General features: G+C 45.1%; 1 protein-coding gene across 1 annotated transcript in view; it reads right to left on the bottom strand.

The window, feature by feature from the left end:
* FSTL4 (follistatin like 4) overlaps window positions 1-17,715 on the bottom strand; it is a 251,808-nt gene that overhangs the window by 91,386 nt on the left and 142,707 nt on the right. The window contains exon 5 of the mRNA XM_026063318.1: window positions 15,218-15,338. Within this exon, the coding sequence (XP_025919103.1) occupies window positions 15,218-15,338 (121 nt within the window). The remainder of the gene's footprint in view (window positions 1-15,217; window positions 15,339-17,715) is intronic.

Genomic DNA, 17,715 nt, shown 5'->3' on the forward strand with positions numbered 1-17,715 from the left:
TTCCAGATTTTCGGTGTCTGAATAGAAGAGGGACGCTATAGCCCCTGACAGCTGAGACCCATCTGCTATTGAAGCAGAATAACTTCTAAGCAGAAAAAAGTCTTTGGAACATCTCCTCGGCGCTTATAGACAAATTTTTCAAGAGGTATGCGAGGAGGAGGCTGAGAAAGCCCTTAATTTGCTAAAACGGGAATTGCTCGTGTTCCTCTGGAGCCTTCATTAGAAAATCTTTCCCGTCATTTCTACCAGGGTAGAAAGAGGCAGGTGGGGGGAGGGAAAAAAAGAGTTAACTGAGAAGAGAAAGGCAGCCACGTGGAACGTCTCCAGGCAGAGGCCAGCCGCAGCCAAGGCCTCCGGCCCCTTGCTACCATGCTTTATTCACCTGCAGAAGGCAGCGAGGAAAAAACAGCCATTTCCATTGCTCCTGCATGCTCTCATCCCTGCGGGGTTGGTTTATTTATTTATTTATTTATAGCTCGGGCTGCCCTGCTGAAGGGTGCATTGGCCATTTCATGTAGTGGGCAGAAGACAGAGACGCAGAGGAGGTTTCTCAGCACCTGAGACCGCACGTATTTACATGTAGGTGGGCTGTGATGCAGCAGTAATTCCTCTGAAATTAAGTGAGCTTTGAAAAAAGGATTAACGTTACAGATATATGCCGGGGGAATTAGAGAGTCTAAAACCTGGAAGAGACAAAGACTGTCGGAGTCCTCACAGTTCGCATTTCATGTACAAATCAGATGCAATAAATCACAGATTTATAAGAAATAATGGACTTTAAAGCCCGCCGCTTCCGGGAGCGCTGGAGACGCAGAACTTGGTGCATCCTCCCGGCTGGTGCAGGACGGCGCTGTGCAACCGCAGGGCTCGTCGCGGGCGCCAGACGGCCCAGTGCCCTGGGTAATCCATCCGACTAACCAAACGTTATCGCCCTCCTCAGTTTGGCTGCTTATTAGCTAAGAATTTGCAGGACGATAATTGCAAGAGAAGCAGAAAGGCTCAGCTATCACTTCTCCTAGCCTGGCGCAGCTATTAGGCGACATTTATTCCGCTCCTTGCAGAGCACAAAACCATTCCCTTCTGGCGCACTGAACCGAATCCGCTATTTCAAGCATCTGAAAACGGTTCCCACCCGGCAGCTCTGCAAGCCGAGGTGAAATGAGTTGGGCCTCTCGATCCAAGCCCTGTGGGGCATCATCCACCAAACGCAAGAACAACAGCAACAGTAGTAATAATAATAACAGGAAACCAGAGACGCCCGCAAGTGGCATGGCTACACTTCATCAGGCATTTTAACCTCTTCTATGAGCAACTCTCCTAATCCTCACAGTAAATTACACAGCGCGCAGACAAGAGCAACAAAATAATATTGCCTTGCCACCGGCCCTGTTGGTTTCTTCAGAGTTTCTCATATTATAGAAAACCGGTGGATCAATTAACACTTACTGAAACGCTCTTTATTTCCCGGGCAGAAGGCTGGCAGAGCCTGATGCAAGACCCGCAGCTTAGCGAGCTATCGCAGGAGAGGATTAAAGCAACGGTTCAGCACGATGCAATACCAAATCCCCGTTTTGCTTCGCTCTCCTCTTCCTCTTTCCTGAAAGCAAATTGCACCTGCCGAGCCCTCCCCTGCCCGACGCTTAACGAGAGGGAAGCTGATCAATGACCGCGAGCCCACAGAACGACGCTAACCCGCCACTCTTCCTTATTTTCTAAAGCTCTCGGATGCATGATGCCTACTGCAGGGAAAACCTTTTATCCTCTCATGCCCTCTGTTAACTAGTTCTTTTAGGAAAAGAATCCAACAGTTCATTACCTTTATGTGCTCAACATACTTTTGACGTAATTGTATTAGTGCTTCGTTGCAGGGCTTGAAAAGTGAAAGCTGCAAAGCAGCTTTTTGCCATCGGTTTTGTTCATTTGTCGAAGCCCTGTTTGTGTGCTTAGACACAAACCATGTTATTTGCAGTGCATGTAATTTGTTTAATGCGCTGCATTCAAGAGGCCACCAGCACTAACGCGTCGAAAGGAACAAGGATTTCCTCGCTTAAGGTATTTAAGAAAGGAGAAAACTCCGTTGGGAGCCGGTGCACTTGCTTTCACCGAGCTCAAGGCGATGGGGCTGCGGGCAAGCCAGGCACCCCGTGCCGAAGCTGCTCGCCTAGCATCCGTCTGAGCGTCTACGCGTCCATCTCCTCCGTGTGGGCTCAATAACGCTGGAAGGCAGGCGCTCTCCGGTTTGCGTTTCCGTTGTGTCAGTGTGTTGCACCATTTCCACGAGCAAAACTTCTTCCCTGTGAGGGTGACAGAGCACTGGAACAGGTTGCCCAGAGAGGTTGTGGAGTCTCCTTCTCTGGAGACATTCAAAACCCACCTGGACGCGATCCTGTGCAACGTGCTCTAGGTGACCCTGCTTGAGCAGGGGGTTGGACTGGATGATCTCCAGAGGTCCCTGCCAACCTCAACCATTCTGTGATTCTGTGATTGCCACGATCCCCTCGCATCTGGCAAAGAAAATGCATTTCCGTTCTCTCTGAAAGCTACTGCACTTGGTAAGTGCCCGCGTCTCACTGAAAGACGAATGCATGCTATGCCCATTATAAACCGCTTTCATCTTCCATTCAGCTACGATATGTCTGTCAGCTTGATAAGTCAATGTATTAATTACAGTCCACAGTGTCTGTTCATCACATTACAGTAAAGCATTCAATAAATACCAATTAACATGCTGGAGTCTTTCCATGAAGATTTCTTGCCCGACTTGGAGTCTAGTGAATGGTTTCATAAAAATGCATCTTAAAACTGAATAAGGAGCAAAGCAGCAATTCTGTAACAAATTCAGACCCATATACATCTTCTATTTTAGCAGATGCTTGGTGAGTAAATTGCATTAAAACAACTCTATTAGCCCTGCCAGGAGATGCATTACATTTCATTGCAGGCTCCAAAGTATTTCAAACTGCTCTATATAGGAGAGACATTTATTTTTGGTCGTTTATACTGCACTGAACATAGGCTAATGGTGAAACAAAACCAATACTAATTAGTGTTAAAATAGGTGGATATGTGCTCTTTAAAACTGTCAGACCACCTGTCTTTTTTATACCTTCTTAAGCCCACAAATTACAACCTGGGCTTGTTTCAGGAGCTGAGATTGTTTTGGGAGCTATCACGGTGTTACGTGATGTAGGATGTAGACTGTAGACTTCTGCATTAAGTTTATTGCTAGAAGAATTAGGATGAAGCTCTCTGTGCTGTTGAGAGAAACCGCAGCCCCCAGAGAGAAAAGATCCCAACAGCCTCCAATACCAGTAATGACCAGCGAGACCCAATTTTATCCCTCATTCCGGAACGACTTTGCTGGTGGGCCCGGCAGGGGTACGAAGCCCACCTAGCGGTGCCCGCCAGCACGGTGGGTCCCAGGGCTCCCATGCTCTCGCTCCGGCTCGGGGGGCACAGCAAGGTGCTTCGGCTCCCTTGGCTTGGTCCAGCCGTGAGCCCAGGTGGCCCTGCTGCAGAAAGCCGGACATCACGGAGGGTCCCTGCTTCCTGCCACCCCGAGGCCTCCGGCAACGGGCAACCGCGCTCCTTCGGCGCCTTGCTAACCACCAGCACTTTTAAGGGAAACACATGCCGCTGGTATCCCTAAGAATACGATGGAAACGAGACACCAAAGAAACGAGACTCATTATTTCTGATAGAGCAGGACCTCTAGGTGCAAGCTAGACGGCACGGAGAGGCACGCACGGCGCATCTGCACGCTGCCGGTCAGACCCTGCCGGACAATTCGGTTTTAACTTCACTGCCGTAAACTGCAGGAAACTGTAATGCTACGTGTGGACATGCAGCCCCAAACGAGCAGATCATCCTCTACAGGATCCCGCTCCAGGCCTGGAGAGCGCAGGCTTTGCGGCAGCACGTGGGTAGCAGGCGGCACAGCTTGCCATTCTGCAGTTTTATCACATAAGCCCTGGCAAACATTTTTCCTTCAGCCCCTAATTTTATTAAGAGCATTCGAGAGGCCTGTGCTAATGGAGATAGATTAGATAACCAGGACAATATTAAGCCTGGACAGGCAGTAGCAGTGCTGCGTTTCCTCTCATCACATTGCTAAGGGCTCAGTACACAGCTCCTGAATTTTCATGGCAGAAATGATTTTTTTTTTTTCTTTCCACCAAGCAAAGGGCTTCTTAGATCAATAGCTCTAGGAAGGTGAGCAGAATATAAAAGGGAGACGTGCAGCAAAATATTTAGGATTCTAACCACAAGGGCTATCAAATAATAGCTATGAGATTGTATATTAAAAGCATGCATAAAGTACCTTTGCTGTAGAAAGCAGCACTGCAATGGCATTGCCTGCACTCAGCTGATGTGATGTCATGGCTGGCAATGACTCAGGTTCGCACAGACCAGGGGCAAAGGAGTGTGTTTTTTCTTTTATTTCCACGTGCGAACAGCAGTAATGTAATGCAGGCTGCAGGTACGACTGCACCCAAGGGGGCGTGATGGACAATTCTGCTTTAAGGGAGCACCAAACGCTGCGAAAAGCCTATTTTCCCTACAATTAAAAGGAAGCATGAATGACATGGAGAATCAGGTCACAGATCCAGAGAGAAGAACAAAAAGACAGAAAAAGTCGGTGTGAGCAACATCCTTCAAGAAAAACCTTCAGAATCGGCCTCTTCCTGAAAGCAATTTCAGCAGAAGCTCTATCAGACTGGAGCCCTGCATTGAAATGACGTGGAATTAAACTGTGGAAAAGCCCTGGGAAATATAGCTAATATTGAAATATATCCTGAAAGTGTTTTTAGAATTTTACTCAGCTCCTTCAAGCTCTCAATTCTCCCATTTAATTTCACATAAAAAAAAAACTATTTTGAAACCACAGGATGAGGATATTTTTACTCTCCCTTTCACCTTGCCTTTTTTTTTTTTTGCACCTTGCTTTTAAACTAATGTTATTCCCTCTCCCTTCTGCATTCCCTTCTTTCCCCCTCCGTCACTCCAGCAGTTTTGCAGGGCTGTGATGAATAGCACCGCGGACTGATGCAACGTTTCAAACAGCCACAGAACAGGCAACAGCTCCAAACGCTTCCCAGTGTCCAGGAAGGTACCTGTGACCTTTTCTAACACATTATTCAGGTTTGCATGAGGAACAGAATGACAAATAAAAAGAAAAAAGCCTCAGACTGGCATATACAAAGCACATTTCTTTCTTTCTTCTGAGAATCACAGTCACAGATCCTCTCTAAAAGCCACAAGTTTCTAATAATATTACTTGGATATCATGGCTCTGATTGTGGTGAAAGATATAGGATCTAACTGCAGCTTCAAACATGAGTCGATGGGGCTGTAGCTATTGGTGTGCATGAACAGAAACGTGAATGCTGCTGATGGATTTTATATCGCTGAGGGAAACTTTCACGGCAGAAACAGCAGCTCTGGAAGCACGGCAGGCTGGAGCACAGACTGACTTATTTCTATTGATGGCTCCTGATGTTCTTCCCAAAGTTTTGATCATCCAGAACCCAGAGAATAAGCTTCTGGAGCATGCTACGGACAGATATCGGCACTATGGACAGACGCTGTCTCCAAACCGTGGCGCGGTGGAAAGCTGGGGGCTGCACTGGAAGAGAAGTCCTTCCTGCTCATGACATTGAGGCTCATCTCACCAGTATCCTCTCCTGGATGGTGGCAAGGGGGTCTGCACCCGCGCAGCTATTTGGCCCCGGCTGCCTCGGAGGCGCCCACCCATCATCCATCCTTTACCCGTGGCAAACCACCCTCCCTGCCAAGCTGCCCTGCCTTCTGCTCGAGTCTGTCTCCTTAACATCGGCAAGAAGATGAAAACCAGCACCGCAAATTTTCACGTCTCCACCAGTTAAGAGGAAATGGCAAACATTTTACTTTTTTTTCCTATAGGCTAGCACCTTTTTTACTCTTTTTGGAAGTATTATTGCAGAACCAATCTTTGAGCTCAGCTTATTCAGCTCCCTACTGCTACCTTTCCAGTTTGTATCTCGACATCCTGAATTTGTCAAGGAGATTTTCTCCTGTGAAGAACATGAAATGAAAACATCTCAGCTGTGGCTCCACATAAATCCTATCACTTGCTCTGGGAACAGGCACCGCACTTGGCAACCTTCTGATGGCTGCTCTGGAGTTTTGATTAAAAAAATTAGCCCTATAGCTCTATAGCAGTATGCAGTATCAATAGAGTAGGTGTTAAATGAGCTAAGAACTGGCTGACCAGCAGATCTCAAACGTTAGTTCTCGTAGGGGAACAACCACACGTGGTTGTTTCTAGTGGGGTTTTGGGGGGGGGGAGAGAGATCCTAAGCCCAAATCTGTTCAACAATTCTACTCGTGATCTGGAAGAAATACAAAAATCAAACATAAATAAATAGGAAAATACAGAAGGGGCATTTTTGGCCTTAAAAGTTAGGAATCTCTGAAACTAGCAGAGGCGAAGATTGAGAGCACGTACATGGAAGAGCAACTCAAAGCATCTCTGAGATGCCTGAAATGGCAGACAGGGAACATATGCAACAGACTGTCTTAGACGAAGGCAGATTTCAACAGACTAATACTGCTCGAGCAATTACTGACTGGGAAAAACAAAGTAGAACAGACGCCAAACAAAAGGAAAATGGTAGCAAAGATGCTCCAGTCTGTATATAGTTAAATGAGACATGGGAAGATCCTCTCCAATATGCTACCATCTTCTGCCTTTGAGTATGTAAAATCTTATGTGTTATAATTATGATTTCCTCCATTTTTAGTGAAAAGAAACATTTTTGCTTCATGACTTGCTTTGTATGCTTCCCAAATTCCTTAGAAAAACAGGTATTTACGGGAGGGAGAACAACTTACAAGCCTGAAAGGTTGGGTGTGATTCTTAGAAAACTCTGCTTTTGAAAGAACAAAATGAAGCCACAGGAGATCCTCCAATTCTCTATTTACAGCTAACTGAAAATGCAAATTATAATTTTTAGACCTCTACCTACATGATCTGCAGGTGCACATTTATGGCTAGGACAGCCAGTCAGTCACTGTAGGATCTCACCAATATTTGTATTTCCTCTTCACTGATGTAATTTTGTGCCTGCACGTAACTAAAAATACTATTATTTGTGCATGCCAAATTGCTTCAGTGAACATAGCTGGTATGGATCAAATAATTTTTTGAGAAATGGTATTTGGCTGGTTTTATGCGCCAGTGAGTCACTCATAAGTACTTATAAATATTTAGATAGTCTATTCTTGCGAGAGTGTGTTTAGACATTTGATACGGTTTGTACTACATCACCTCTGAAGCACTTGCTCTGCTCCACATTGGAAATTCTTACATTTAAAACAGAGATTAACAAATCAATGCACCCTGAAGAGCATTTTAAAATCACCAGTACATTGTATTCTAGTGAGTTTTCTTTGCAATTTGTAGACAATAGATTTCCAATAACAACTTGTAATTAGTTCATTGTGTCTCATTCAAACGTTATATATTAAGCCCATTGACATTTTCCAGATGGTATCTTTTGAAATGAGAGGTATTTGAAAAACTGCTACAGTTTGGCAATTCACATTCGGGTGCACTGGTACCGGTGGGCAATGGATACGCCTGCGTACACGGAAACAGCAAAGCCAGCATCAGAAACTCTCCCTGCCTCACCATGAAAAAAATCTAGACAGCAATTTTTTTTTTAAATCAAAAAGCATAAAGTTACAATCATTTTAACCATGTCTTCATTTCCCATTAATCATGTCAAAATATTATTTCAGGGGACTCTCTTAATTCAAATCGTAATGCCATAATGTATAAACTAAGCAGACGACTGAACAGCAAACCTGGCTGGATGGATTAATCTCTGATCTCAGCGTAGAAACATTCCCCTTTTTGGCCTAAGGGAAACACGCTGCTCTTTCCACTGGTAAACATGTATCTACGTGCAACTTAGTTTTCCTTGCTCTGAGCATTCTTAATTTTTTCCTCTGGAACCATATTTTAGCTTTTGAAGCATTTTTGCTTGGATTAAATTTGTCTTTCTTGTTACAAGTTAATTCTCATTTTTTCCTCTGAGAAAATGCCTTTTACTTTGTGCAAAACACAGCAAAACAATGGAGAACATGCAACTTGCAGTAGCAACCCCCTTCTCCTAGAGCTCCTACAGCTGTTCTGTGGAGGTGCGGCAGTCCGGGACACCACGCTGGCACCCAGCGATGCATTTTTGACTTGCAGGTCAGAACTGAAGAAGTTCACAACGAGGGCAGCTTTAAAAAGAGAGGGGAAAAAAAGCACTTTCTTTGCGGAAAGTGTTTGTTTGATATTAGGAGGAGGAAAACAAGAATGAAAATCAGAGCAAGAAAGTTTTCCACATCCAAAAATTACCACCCTGCTCAAGTGGAGCAAAGGTGTGCTCACTTAGATGTCCATGACGGAGGTCTCCTAGCACTCAAAAATTAAATTTCTGGGTGCGGCAGGGTCATTCCTAGTGCTGAAGTTCGGCATTTTAGGCTCCATCTGTGGGCAAGGCAAAGAGCGAGGTGTTTCTGAAAATGACCTAAAAAGCCAAACAGCATTGAGCAAGGAGGTCTCAGGAGCTAACCAGCAGCATCGCTGACCGTGGGCCCGTGCCTGGACTCCAGCCCCACCGGCAGCAGATGTCGGGCTCTGTGCAAAGAGCCTCAGCGCAGAGTCGACTGCTGTCGAGGGGAATTTTCTTCCTAAGGGACCTTTCTGAGGTCGAGCAAGCCAGACACGACAGCCCAGGATGAGGTGAGATCACTGGCCTGGGCACCTAGAAGATGGGACAACCACATCAACGTGTCTTTCCATATCTCCACGTTACGGAACGGTGGTGTCCACCTGCAAGACGGCACTGCCGCAGCTGTCCTCACTGAGCCCAAATTTCAGCTTTTTGCTTGGTTTTTAGTTTTTAGCTTTGTTTTTGCTACAAGATTGTGCTATTAAATGCATTATTCCAGCCACCTGAAGGAAGCTCGCTCCTCTCCCCGGGTCGTTCCCACCACCCTCCAACGTTGCCTCAAGCCGCAGGAGGCGGCTGCTGCTCCCCTGCTTGCCGGGGCGTGCTTGAAGCTTAGATATCGCGTAGCTCACGGGAGAAAGCAATCAATGGCGGTGAGCTGATGAATTATTTCCAACTTTGTACCACTCTCTGCAGCAACATGAAAGGAAATCGCGCACCGAGGAGGCTGCAGCTGAGGAGCCAGAGCAGGGTGCAGGGGCTGTCAATATTTTAGCACTACGATTTGATCATGCAGGTAGCTGTTGCTACAATAATAATAATGTTTAAGAGGAGAACACCTCACTCGGAACATTTTTATCCTACAACGTAGTTGTCCAATATAATTAATCAGGCTTGACCAACCCAGCTGAAAGACAGGAGTAACAAGTATCCAAACCTACGTTGCCATACCGATGGGGAAAACAGATTTGTAAAACACTTGAGTAAACACTTAATCTAAAAATGTAATTTCCAGATGCAATTTTACACTGGAACACCTGGTTTTCCAGGTGTATGAGGAATACTCATATTACAACCACACATTTCCAAGTATGTGCATTCATTTTCATCACACGCAATTTATTTGTAACCTCCCTTAGGATGGGATTTCTGTCAGGAACAGCAACGCTTTTGAATGCTTCCTTTCCGACTCCTACACCCTCTCCCCCTTGACCCAACAACTTCTGTTTAGGTTTTGTTCCCTCCTATTCAAAGTGGACCTTTGCTTTTCACGGGCAAGCACGAATCTTAACGCTTCCGCAATAATTAGAAAGTTCCGTCCTGAAGTAGTTTCCAGAAAATCAAAACCATACACCCTGCAGAAATAAATTTGGTTTATACTCAGCGCTTCTAACGAGCCTCGGGAGACTGCCTGGAGCGGGGGAAGGAGAGGGTCGCTCCCCTGCACGGTGCAGGTCCGCTGCCTGCCTGGGGATACAGCGGGAGCAGATTTGGGGAGCACGGCTCTAAGTCCGCCACTCATGGACGCGGCTCTGCAGGCGCAGTACCTGTGCCCAGCCCCGGCTCCCAGAAACCTGCCCCGGCTCCTTCCCTTTTCCCAACACAAAGCGCCCGAGCTGCAGGGACTGAAAGGCCGCAGGATGCTCTGCTCCTCCGGCTGATGTCCAGCGTGTCCCCGACCCTCCTGCTGCAAACACACATATGCCCGACCTCCAAAAAGAGTTAGCGGTGCCATAAGGAAACCATTCATTGAACCAGAGCTGCTCTCCAGCCTTTTGTGTGATTAAGCCCCTTTCCACACCTCGCCGAGAGAGACGCTATTAGCAGCTGTGCTGCCTGCAAGCCCTGCAGAACGCGAGACATCCAAAAAACCGATCACATTTTATTTATACGGATGTGCTTCCAGAGGGGTAAGCATCCTATTTATCCAGTAATTCTCACAGGCTAGTTTCAGGGTCATTTTCTTCTCTCTCTATACCTTTTAAAATGAATAGAGCACCAATCTCTTATATAAATATATTGCTTATATGGATGCATAGGAATTCTCAACTACTGAACAGGTTTAGCATAAAGGGCCCAAGCCAGTTGTATCGTTCTTGGTTGCAGCTCAGAATGGGAACGCATTTTCCCAATTTTCTTTCACATTTAAGAACATTTTCCAGAAGCACTGGGACGAAGCCCTATGAGTGATCTTAATGCCTTCAGCGGGAATGGGGTATTTACTGGGCACGGGACGGGATCTGCACAGGTACGTGAAGGACCCGGCGAGGCCACCCGACAGCCCGAGCACACCCGGCTAACTGAAGCGCTGCAGACCGTCACCCCGTGGTCCCTTCAGCATGGCTCAGTCTCCATCATGCGCTTTAGATACGTATTAAGGACAGGGGGAAAAAAATATAATCAGAACCAAAACAAAATCAGGAATGAACACAAACGCTTTGAAGAGTGTAACAGTATTATATTATAACGGCAAGTATGAAAAAGGTGAAGAGTGAGAAAAGCGTGAGAGCATTTGTTACTTGTCACTCCCTTCACCGGCCTTTTTCAGTCCCCAAGAGGTATTTTCCAGAGACGCTGTAACAGCAGACTGCTGCTGTTTGCTCCTTCCAAACCACGCTCATGTTCTTGACGCCCATCGATACCTCTGCCCCAGAGGAACAGGCAGTTTCCGTCTATCACGTTCTCTCTTTGCATGTAACACACACGCACGAATGGTTGGACATAAGATTTCAAACAGGATCAATCAAGGTTGCAACTGAAAAAATAAAGTATTTTTCTTTTAAACCATCCTTGTGGGTTTTCTAGCCCAGCTACAACATCAAAGATCTCAATACGTCACTGCAGAGCCCCCAGAAGCAGCACGACCCAGCAGGCTTCCCGGGAGCCCCGAGCGCGCTGCTGGCCCATGCCGGGCACAGGGGCAGCCCGCGAGCCGGCACCGCTCTGCGACTCGGAAATTATCTCCTGCCGGAATTTCCAGCCTGACCTAGCGATACACTGCCGATCTTTTGCACGACCTCCGTCAAAAAGCTTTCTAAACCCAGTGTGACCTACTGCAAAGAAGCTGCTGCAGGACAGCAAAGATGCTTGCGAGAGGCCTTTTTTACGCTTGCTAAAATATAATGAAATGCAAAGGCAAGCTGTCAGAAGTGAATGTTGGGTGGGAACGGGCTCTAATTGGCAACGAGATGGAATTTAAGGGGATTTTGTCTTTGGGTTAATAACCTCTTATTAGCTAAACAATGTTGACAAGATAAAGCCATTTTGATGGCATGCATGTTTTCCCTCTCTTTGACATATTTGTATTACAAATTGACCTGTCCACATTGATGATAATATAGATGTAGAAGATTACACTGATTTTTTTTTTTCAGCCAGACTTTCACATCTGCCAGCCTGCTACTTGCCCATTAGCGAAGACAAAAGGAAAGCCAAAAGTGACATGCCTAATTGTAATGACCTCCAGTCAGACATGCTTCCAGAAGTTATATCCAAAAATCACTCATCTGAGCATATTTAAAGTAGTACTCAGCTGGGTGATGTGCTTGCCAATTTACTACACTATTTCCATGCTGATTAATTAGATGCACGCTCTGCTATAGCTTTTATGACAACTATGCCTTTTATTTATTACTCATTCATTGAATCTTTTGTGACAGTATAAAGAAAAGACAACAGACAAGTATACTCACTAGTACTCTTAATATTTCTGGAATGTGAAAATCTTGAGATCATCACATTAAAAATTAATGTTTTTAAATTATGGTCCTGAGCCTGCTTATCTAATAAAATTTACTAATGAGAAATTAGAAGACACCTATAATTTGTTCCTTCCAGAGCTGCCAGGAGAACATTTGAACCGTCTCATATGTTATTTATGTATGATTAAGATGAATTAAAAAAGTAATATTTAATCCTGTTCTAATAGATATTTCTAGACATCCACACACACGCAAACTCCTAAAAGTTGAATCATTAGGATTCAGGGACAAAAGGTCTTTCAGAAAAGCAGGAGAAAGATTGCACACTGGAGAGGGTAAGCAGGAGTGCCACTATTTCTCCCAAAATCTCGGACCGAGCATTAACATCTGTATGCAAATAATTAGCATGATTAGAAATGATCATTTAAAGTAGCAGCTGTTACCTTGTAATGCTGAAACCAAGTTTCAGAAAGGGCAAGAGACTGTATTCTTCTCATCCATGCAGTTTCCAATCATTTACAACTGATCAGCATGGACGGGGATCAAAAATACCCTTCAACCCTCTGTGCGTCTTGGAGAGAGAAGGAGGGTCAAGAGAAAGCAAGAGAGAGACACACACAAACTGAGAGCAAGAGACAATTTTGTGGCTCTGTTCATTACGGAAAGGCCAGGAGACTCTTTAAAATGAAATGTACCTTCTAGAGCAGCAAAGGAAAGACAAATTGGAAAGCTCTTCGCATTATCAAGGTCATCCTCAAGCCGTTCGTAGACTGCAACGCTGTGCAGAAGCATGGGGCACCGGAACAGATGTAACATCGTTTTTGAGAGGATAAATTAGATTGAGACTTTCTGATGCCGCTGAATCCCGGTAATTAGATTCCTCAGCTTGCTGAGCCATCCTCGCGGGCCTCCCGCCAGCACTCACGTGGGAGGCACTTGGGGCAATTTCGAGCAACCAAAGGATCACCTTAATGGGCCACAAATATGAAAAATGCGCTGGATGTTATGCCTTTAAATTACTGTTGCTAGCCAAATTCTGGCTCATAATGAAGTACACAGTTCAGAAACACGGACTGCAAAAGCAAACTGCACACTCACGGCAACTGTTTGGAGAAGAAACATTTTTACATGTTTTTCTTAGATTGTATAATAAAGTAAAGGTAAAAGATGCACTTTCACCAAGAACTAAACTTCGCCTACAGAGACTGCAAAGTTTCTAAAGTCGTAAGCAATAAATTTTGATTTTAAAAGTTGATGACCCATTAACTGCTCATAATAAAAGCAGGGATTCTGGGAAAACTGAAATGGAGAAGTAAGTCTAATTTTCATCTGCAGATGGAGAACGATTTTTTTTTTGTATATAAAATTCTGGTAGACACTCATTGTTATGCTTTGGTTTCTGTTAAAATATTTTTGCACTTTATCGATTACTGTCTCTGTTCATCGCCTATTTAAAATTCAGTGGACCAAACACTCATGCAAATGACTCGTGGAATTTAGCTTGGAGTTGCTGTGACTTTGAGAACCCATTGAACCAAATATGCTCCCAAGTAACTGCATGTCAAGCCTTTATACAGCCGGGTTAATTCGCTTTACGGCCTTCTTAATGTATGAGGTTTTATGTTTTACTGTATATCTGCTAGTTTGAGTCTGCTGTGTTGAATTAAATGCATATGTGGTTCAAACAGGTCCAAGGTGACAGCTGGGGCTAATTTTAAAGCAGTTTAAATATTATTATCCCAAGAGTTTTTTTTTCTTTTTTATGGAAAGCTGGAAGCAAAGAAAACAGGAACCACCCTCTTTAGAAAAGAGGAGATTCAGTAAAAATAGAGGCTCTGCGTTTCCAGTCCGGCTTGCCAGGTAACACCGAGGATGAACGTGCTGCTGCAGGGCAGGGGCCGGCTCGCCCTGGCCCTCTCGGCACGCTGAGCTGGGCTCCCCAAGCGGGATGGGAGCGGGCGGCTCCGTTTAGCGTGTCTGTGCCGCACTCATATGTCACAGTTGCGCGGTTTATAATATTAAATCAAGGGACAGAATCCCCTTACTGAAATTACTTTATCTTTAAAATGCCATATGCAGAGAGTTGAGAAGGCGGCTCACGATGTAACTGGTTTGGTACCGGTCACGTGCCGGCCCGGAGCAGTTCAACGGCTGAATCCGGCCTCTGTTTAACGACAATTAACAACGCCTGGGATAAACCACGTGCACGTACGCTGTAGCTCACTACCCTGATTGTTACAAAAAATAACATTTTCTGTCTTTCTTACTTTTTTAGTATCTCAAAGGGCTTTGCAGGCACCAATAAAATCTTGTCCCATCCATGTGAAGGGGACAGCGTGTCCCTTTTTCAGGGAAGTACTTCAATGGAGGCTTAACTTCAAGCATGAACATAATATTATGAAAATAAATGGAATAACCAAAATACTTCATTGTCACACTGTTTAAGTAGCTCGGTGATCTAGGGATACTTGCAAATGGTGCTGAGACATGCATCGAGATCACACAGTAATTTACTTACTAACATGGAAACGAAAGGCAGAAAACGTGATTCCTAGGCACAATATTCAGTAAAATACCTCCCTCACACCAAACTAACTCACATTGCCACAACACATTTGGACAGGTTTCAAGGAAAGAAAGAAAGAAGAAAAAGGCTTTCCCACACATATTCTGTTCCTCAGGATTACTTAGAAACCATATACTTAGGTCTGCAGACCTGGCCACAATATCAACATCCTTCCAGTGCCATCGACAAGAAGCCTCCAGCAAGAACCACAGCAGAAACCAGAACAAAACAATTAGTCCTGCATGCTTTTAGCGACCTCCTAGTTCATGCTCAGTCCTTTGGAGCACAGTAAGCTTTAGAAACAAGCCCTTTCATACTAATTTTCATGGTACAAAATGCAAAAAGGGATTATCTTTGCTGATCGTGTCTTGGAAGACAACATTGCCATTACAGGTGTTCACGCACATTAGTCCCTGGCCTACCCTCTGTCAACAGCAAGGACATGGAAGAGCATCGTGACTCACGGAAGGCTGTGTAGAGCTCTTGCAGGGTTAAGTAGCCATCGTTGTTGTAATCATCGAATCGGAGAAGGTCTTCTAGCGTACAATCCAATAAATCATCCTCTAGATCCTCCTTCTTCATTACCTGGGGCCAAGAGAGCATGTAATGTTACATGTAAAGTTAAGCTACAGATTCCGGTCCTTGTGCCCCCAGCAAATTTTTCATTAAACAACCTTTGGATAAAATACACAAAGAGAAGTAGAGACAAGGGCTCAAACCCAGCCCTCTCCTCTTTTTGCCGAAGGCAATTCCTCCATCTCTGGGCAAGGTTATGCTTCCCCTTCCTTCTTACAGACCGGCACAGTTTCAAAGGTGGCATGAACCCGCGCCCTGGGCACTGAGCACACCGTTCCCACATGGAAGAGGAGCTCACTGCCCTCAGCCCATGGGGCTACCCCGGCACGCACAGCAAATGCTCCAGCCCGGGCTCTTGCGTTCAGACCTCTCAGGAAGGAAGAGAAGAAAAGAGAGGGAGGAGAAGGGTTGGGCAGACTTTTCTTGAGGATCAGGAACAGCATTGCCTGGATTTCCTTCCTCCAGATACATCTGTCGCCTTTGCAGAGGGGGTTGAGACCCACCATTTCTTAGAGGACAGGAACAGCTTGGGCTCCAATACCATAAAAAGAGCTAACTATCCAAACCTGAATACTCAACCAGGAGAAGAGAAGATTTTTTTTCTCTCTCCTCTCTAGGAAGGGATGCAATCGCATCCTCTGCCTTTAGGACTAGAATGGGCAAGAGCCGACGCTGCATTCAACACTAATGTGTTTTTCAGCATCTCACAGTGTTTCTTATATATTCTAAACATTTCACAATTTCTACCAGAGAGAAATTGAAGAAGCTTTAGATGTCATACATCCAAGTTAGCCAAAAGCCCAAATTGGACCCAAGCATAATTAAAATGACAGGTTCTCTAAATTTATTTCAGAGCAAAGAAAACTGTTGAAATATTGCATCTGCAAAGCAGGAAGGCTTTCTGCTGTAGTCCAAAGATGCTTTTATTTGCTATTCCAGCCTTGGCCCATTATATTAAAGCAATTTAAAGTAATAATGCTAAAAAAATGACCCTTCACCTAGCGAGTAAAAATGTTCAATAAAAGTGAGATCAACCATAACTTCCAAGATCAATCTTCTAAAGATGGAAATTTCCCTTTGTCTACTTTTGTACTGAAAATTGATTAACTTTTCATAAGACTGACAAGTTTTTACTAGTCCTTTTGATTTAATGTCAGAGAAAAAAAAACCTTTAGCTGCAACATACTCGGCAGATTTATGAATCTGACTTTAAAATGCATTAAAGTTTTAAATGGAAATAACATTCCAATTACTACAATTGTTAATAGCCTTGTATACCCACGGCTGCAAAACTGCTTGGATATTTCACCCTGCTGTGTCCAGAAGGAAACCGTTCAACAGGGCATTTGGGGAGCAAGGGGACATAGCAGGCTGCCGTCCTCTCCGGAGGGGCTCCGCTTCCAGCTTTTCCCTTGGGAGAAATCCCTCTGCACTGAGCCTCCGCTTCAGGCGTAAAGACCATCATTCAAACCCTAAAAATGACTTTGGTTTTCCTGCAGCTGCGCACGTTACCTGTCTCGGGTTTTTCTTTGCAGACAAGATTGTGGTGCTCCAGAGACTATTTTTCTTTTAAATAAAACAAAGGAAATGCACAGCAACAGCTCATCTGGTGGCCAGAGAGAATGAGATCACAGTATCTCCCACTGCACCACATTCATTTTATTTTCCTCTACCGGTGGGCAATAAAACGCCTGTCTTTGGAGGAATGTGAAGTTGCACAGAGCTTCAAATTAAAAGAGCCAACACAAATCAATCACAAATCTACCTAACAAGCCAAGAAAATCTGTTGAGACTATAACATGGAAAATTAAAAATCTCTTATTAGCTAATAAATCTCTTAAAAACGGGGGGAATAAACTGGTCGTGTAATAGCACATGAAAATCACCTTGGTGCAAGAACTAAAAAGAAGAAATGCAGCACAGACATGCCGTTGGTTCAGCGCGAGAGCCCCCAGCTGCCGCCCGCGCGCAAGCTCTGCGGGGGCTCACGGGGCGACTGCTACGGGGGCACCTTCAAACTGCTGCACCCGCGAGTGGGGGATTAAAAATATACATGGCTTGTCTGTATTTAGCATTAACTGGCACGATGACGTCTTTGGAGAGGTGGCTACATTGCCAACGTCATGACGCCGGCGAAAGCTTTTGTGCGCACACCGCGGGCGCTCCCGCGACGCTCGCCAGCTCGGGCTGCGCTAACCCGCGTGCAGGGCTGCAGGGAAGCTGCGGAGCAAGGGCGAGACGACCGTTGCCTCCAGGCTGCTTTTTTGGAGCTGCTGACCGAGTCTCCCGAAGAGCCAAGCGAGGAGGGAGCTGGAGGTTCAGTGTTTTTTAATGCTGTTTTTGCTGATCCGGTTTGTTCAACGATCTGGAGCAAGCTCCAGCGGGG

This window comes from Apteryx rowi, unplaced genomic scaffold, assembly GCF_003343035.1.
Source record: "Apteryx rowi isolate R43461 unplaced genomic scaffold, aptRow1 scaffold_2, whole genome shotgun sequence".
NCBI classification, from domain to species: domain Eukaryota; kingdom Metazoa; phylum Chordata; class Aves; order Apterygiformes; family Apterygidae; genus Apteryx; species Apteryx rowi.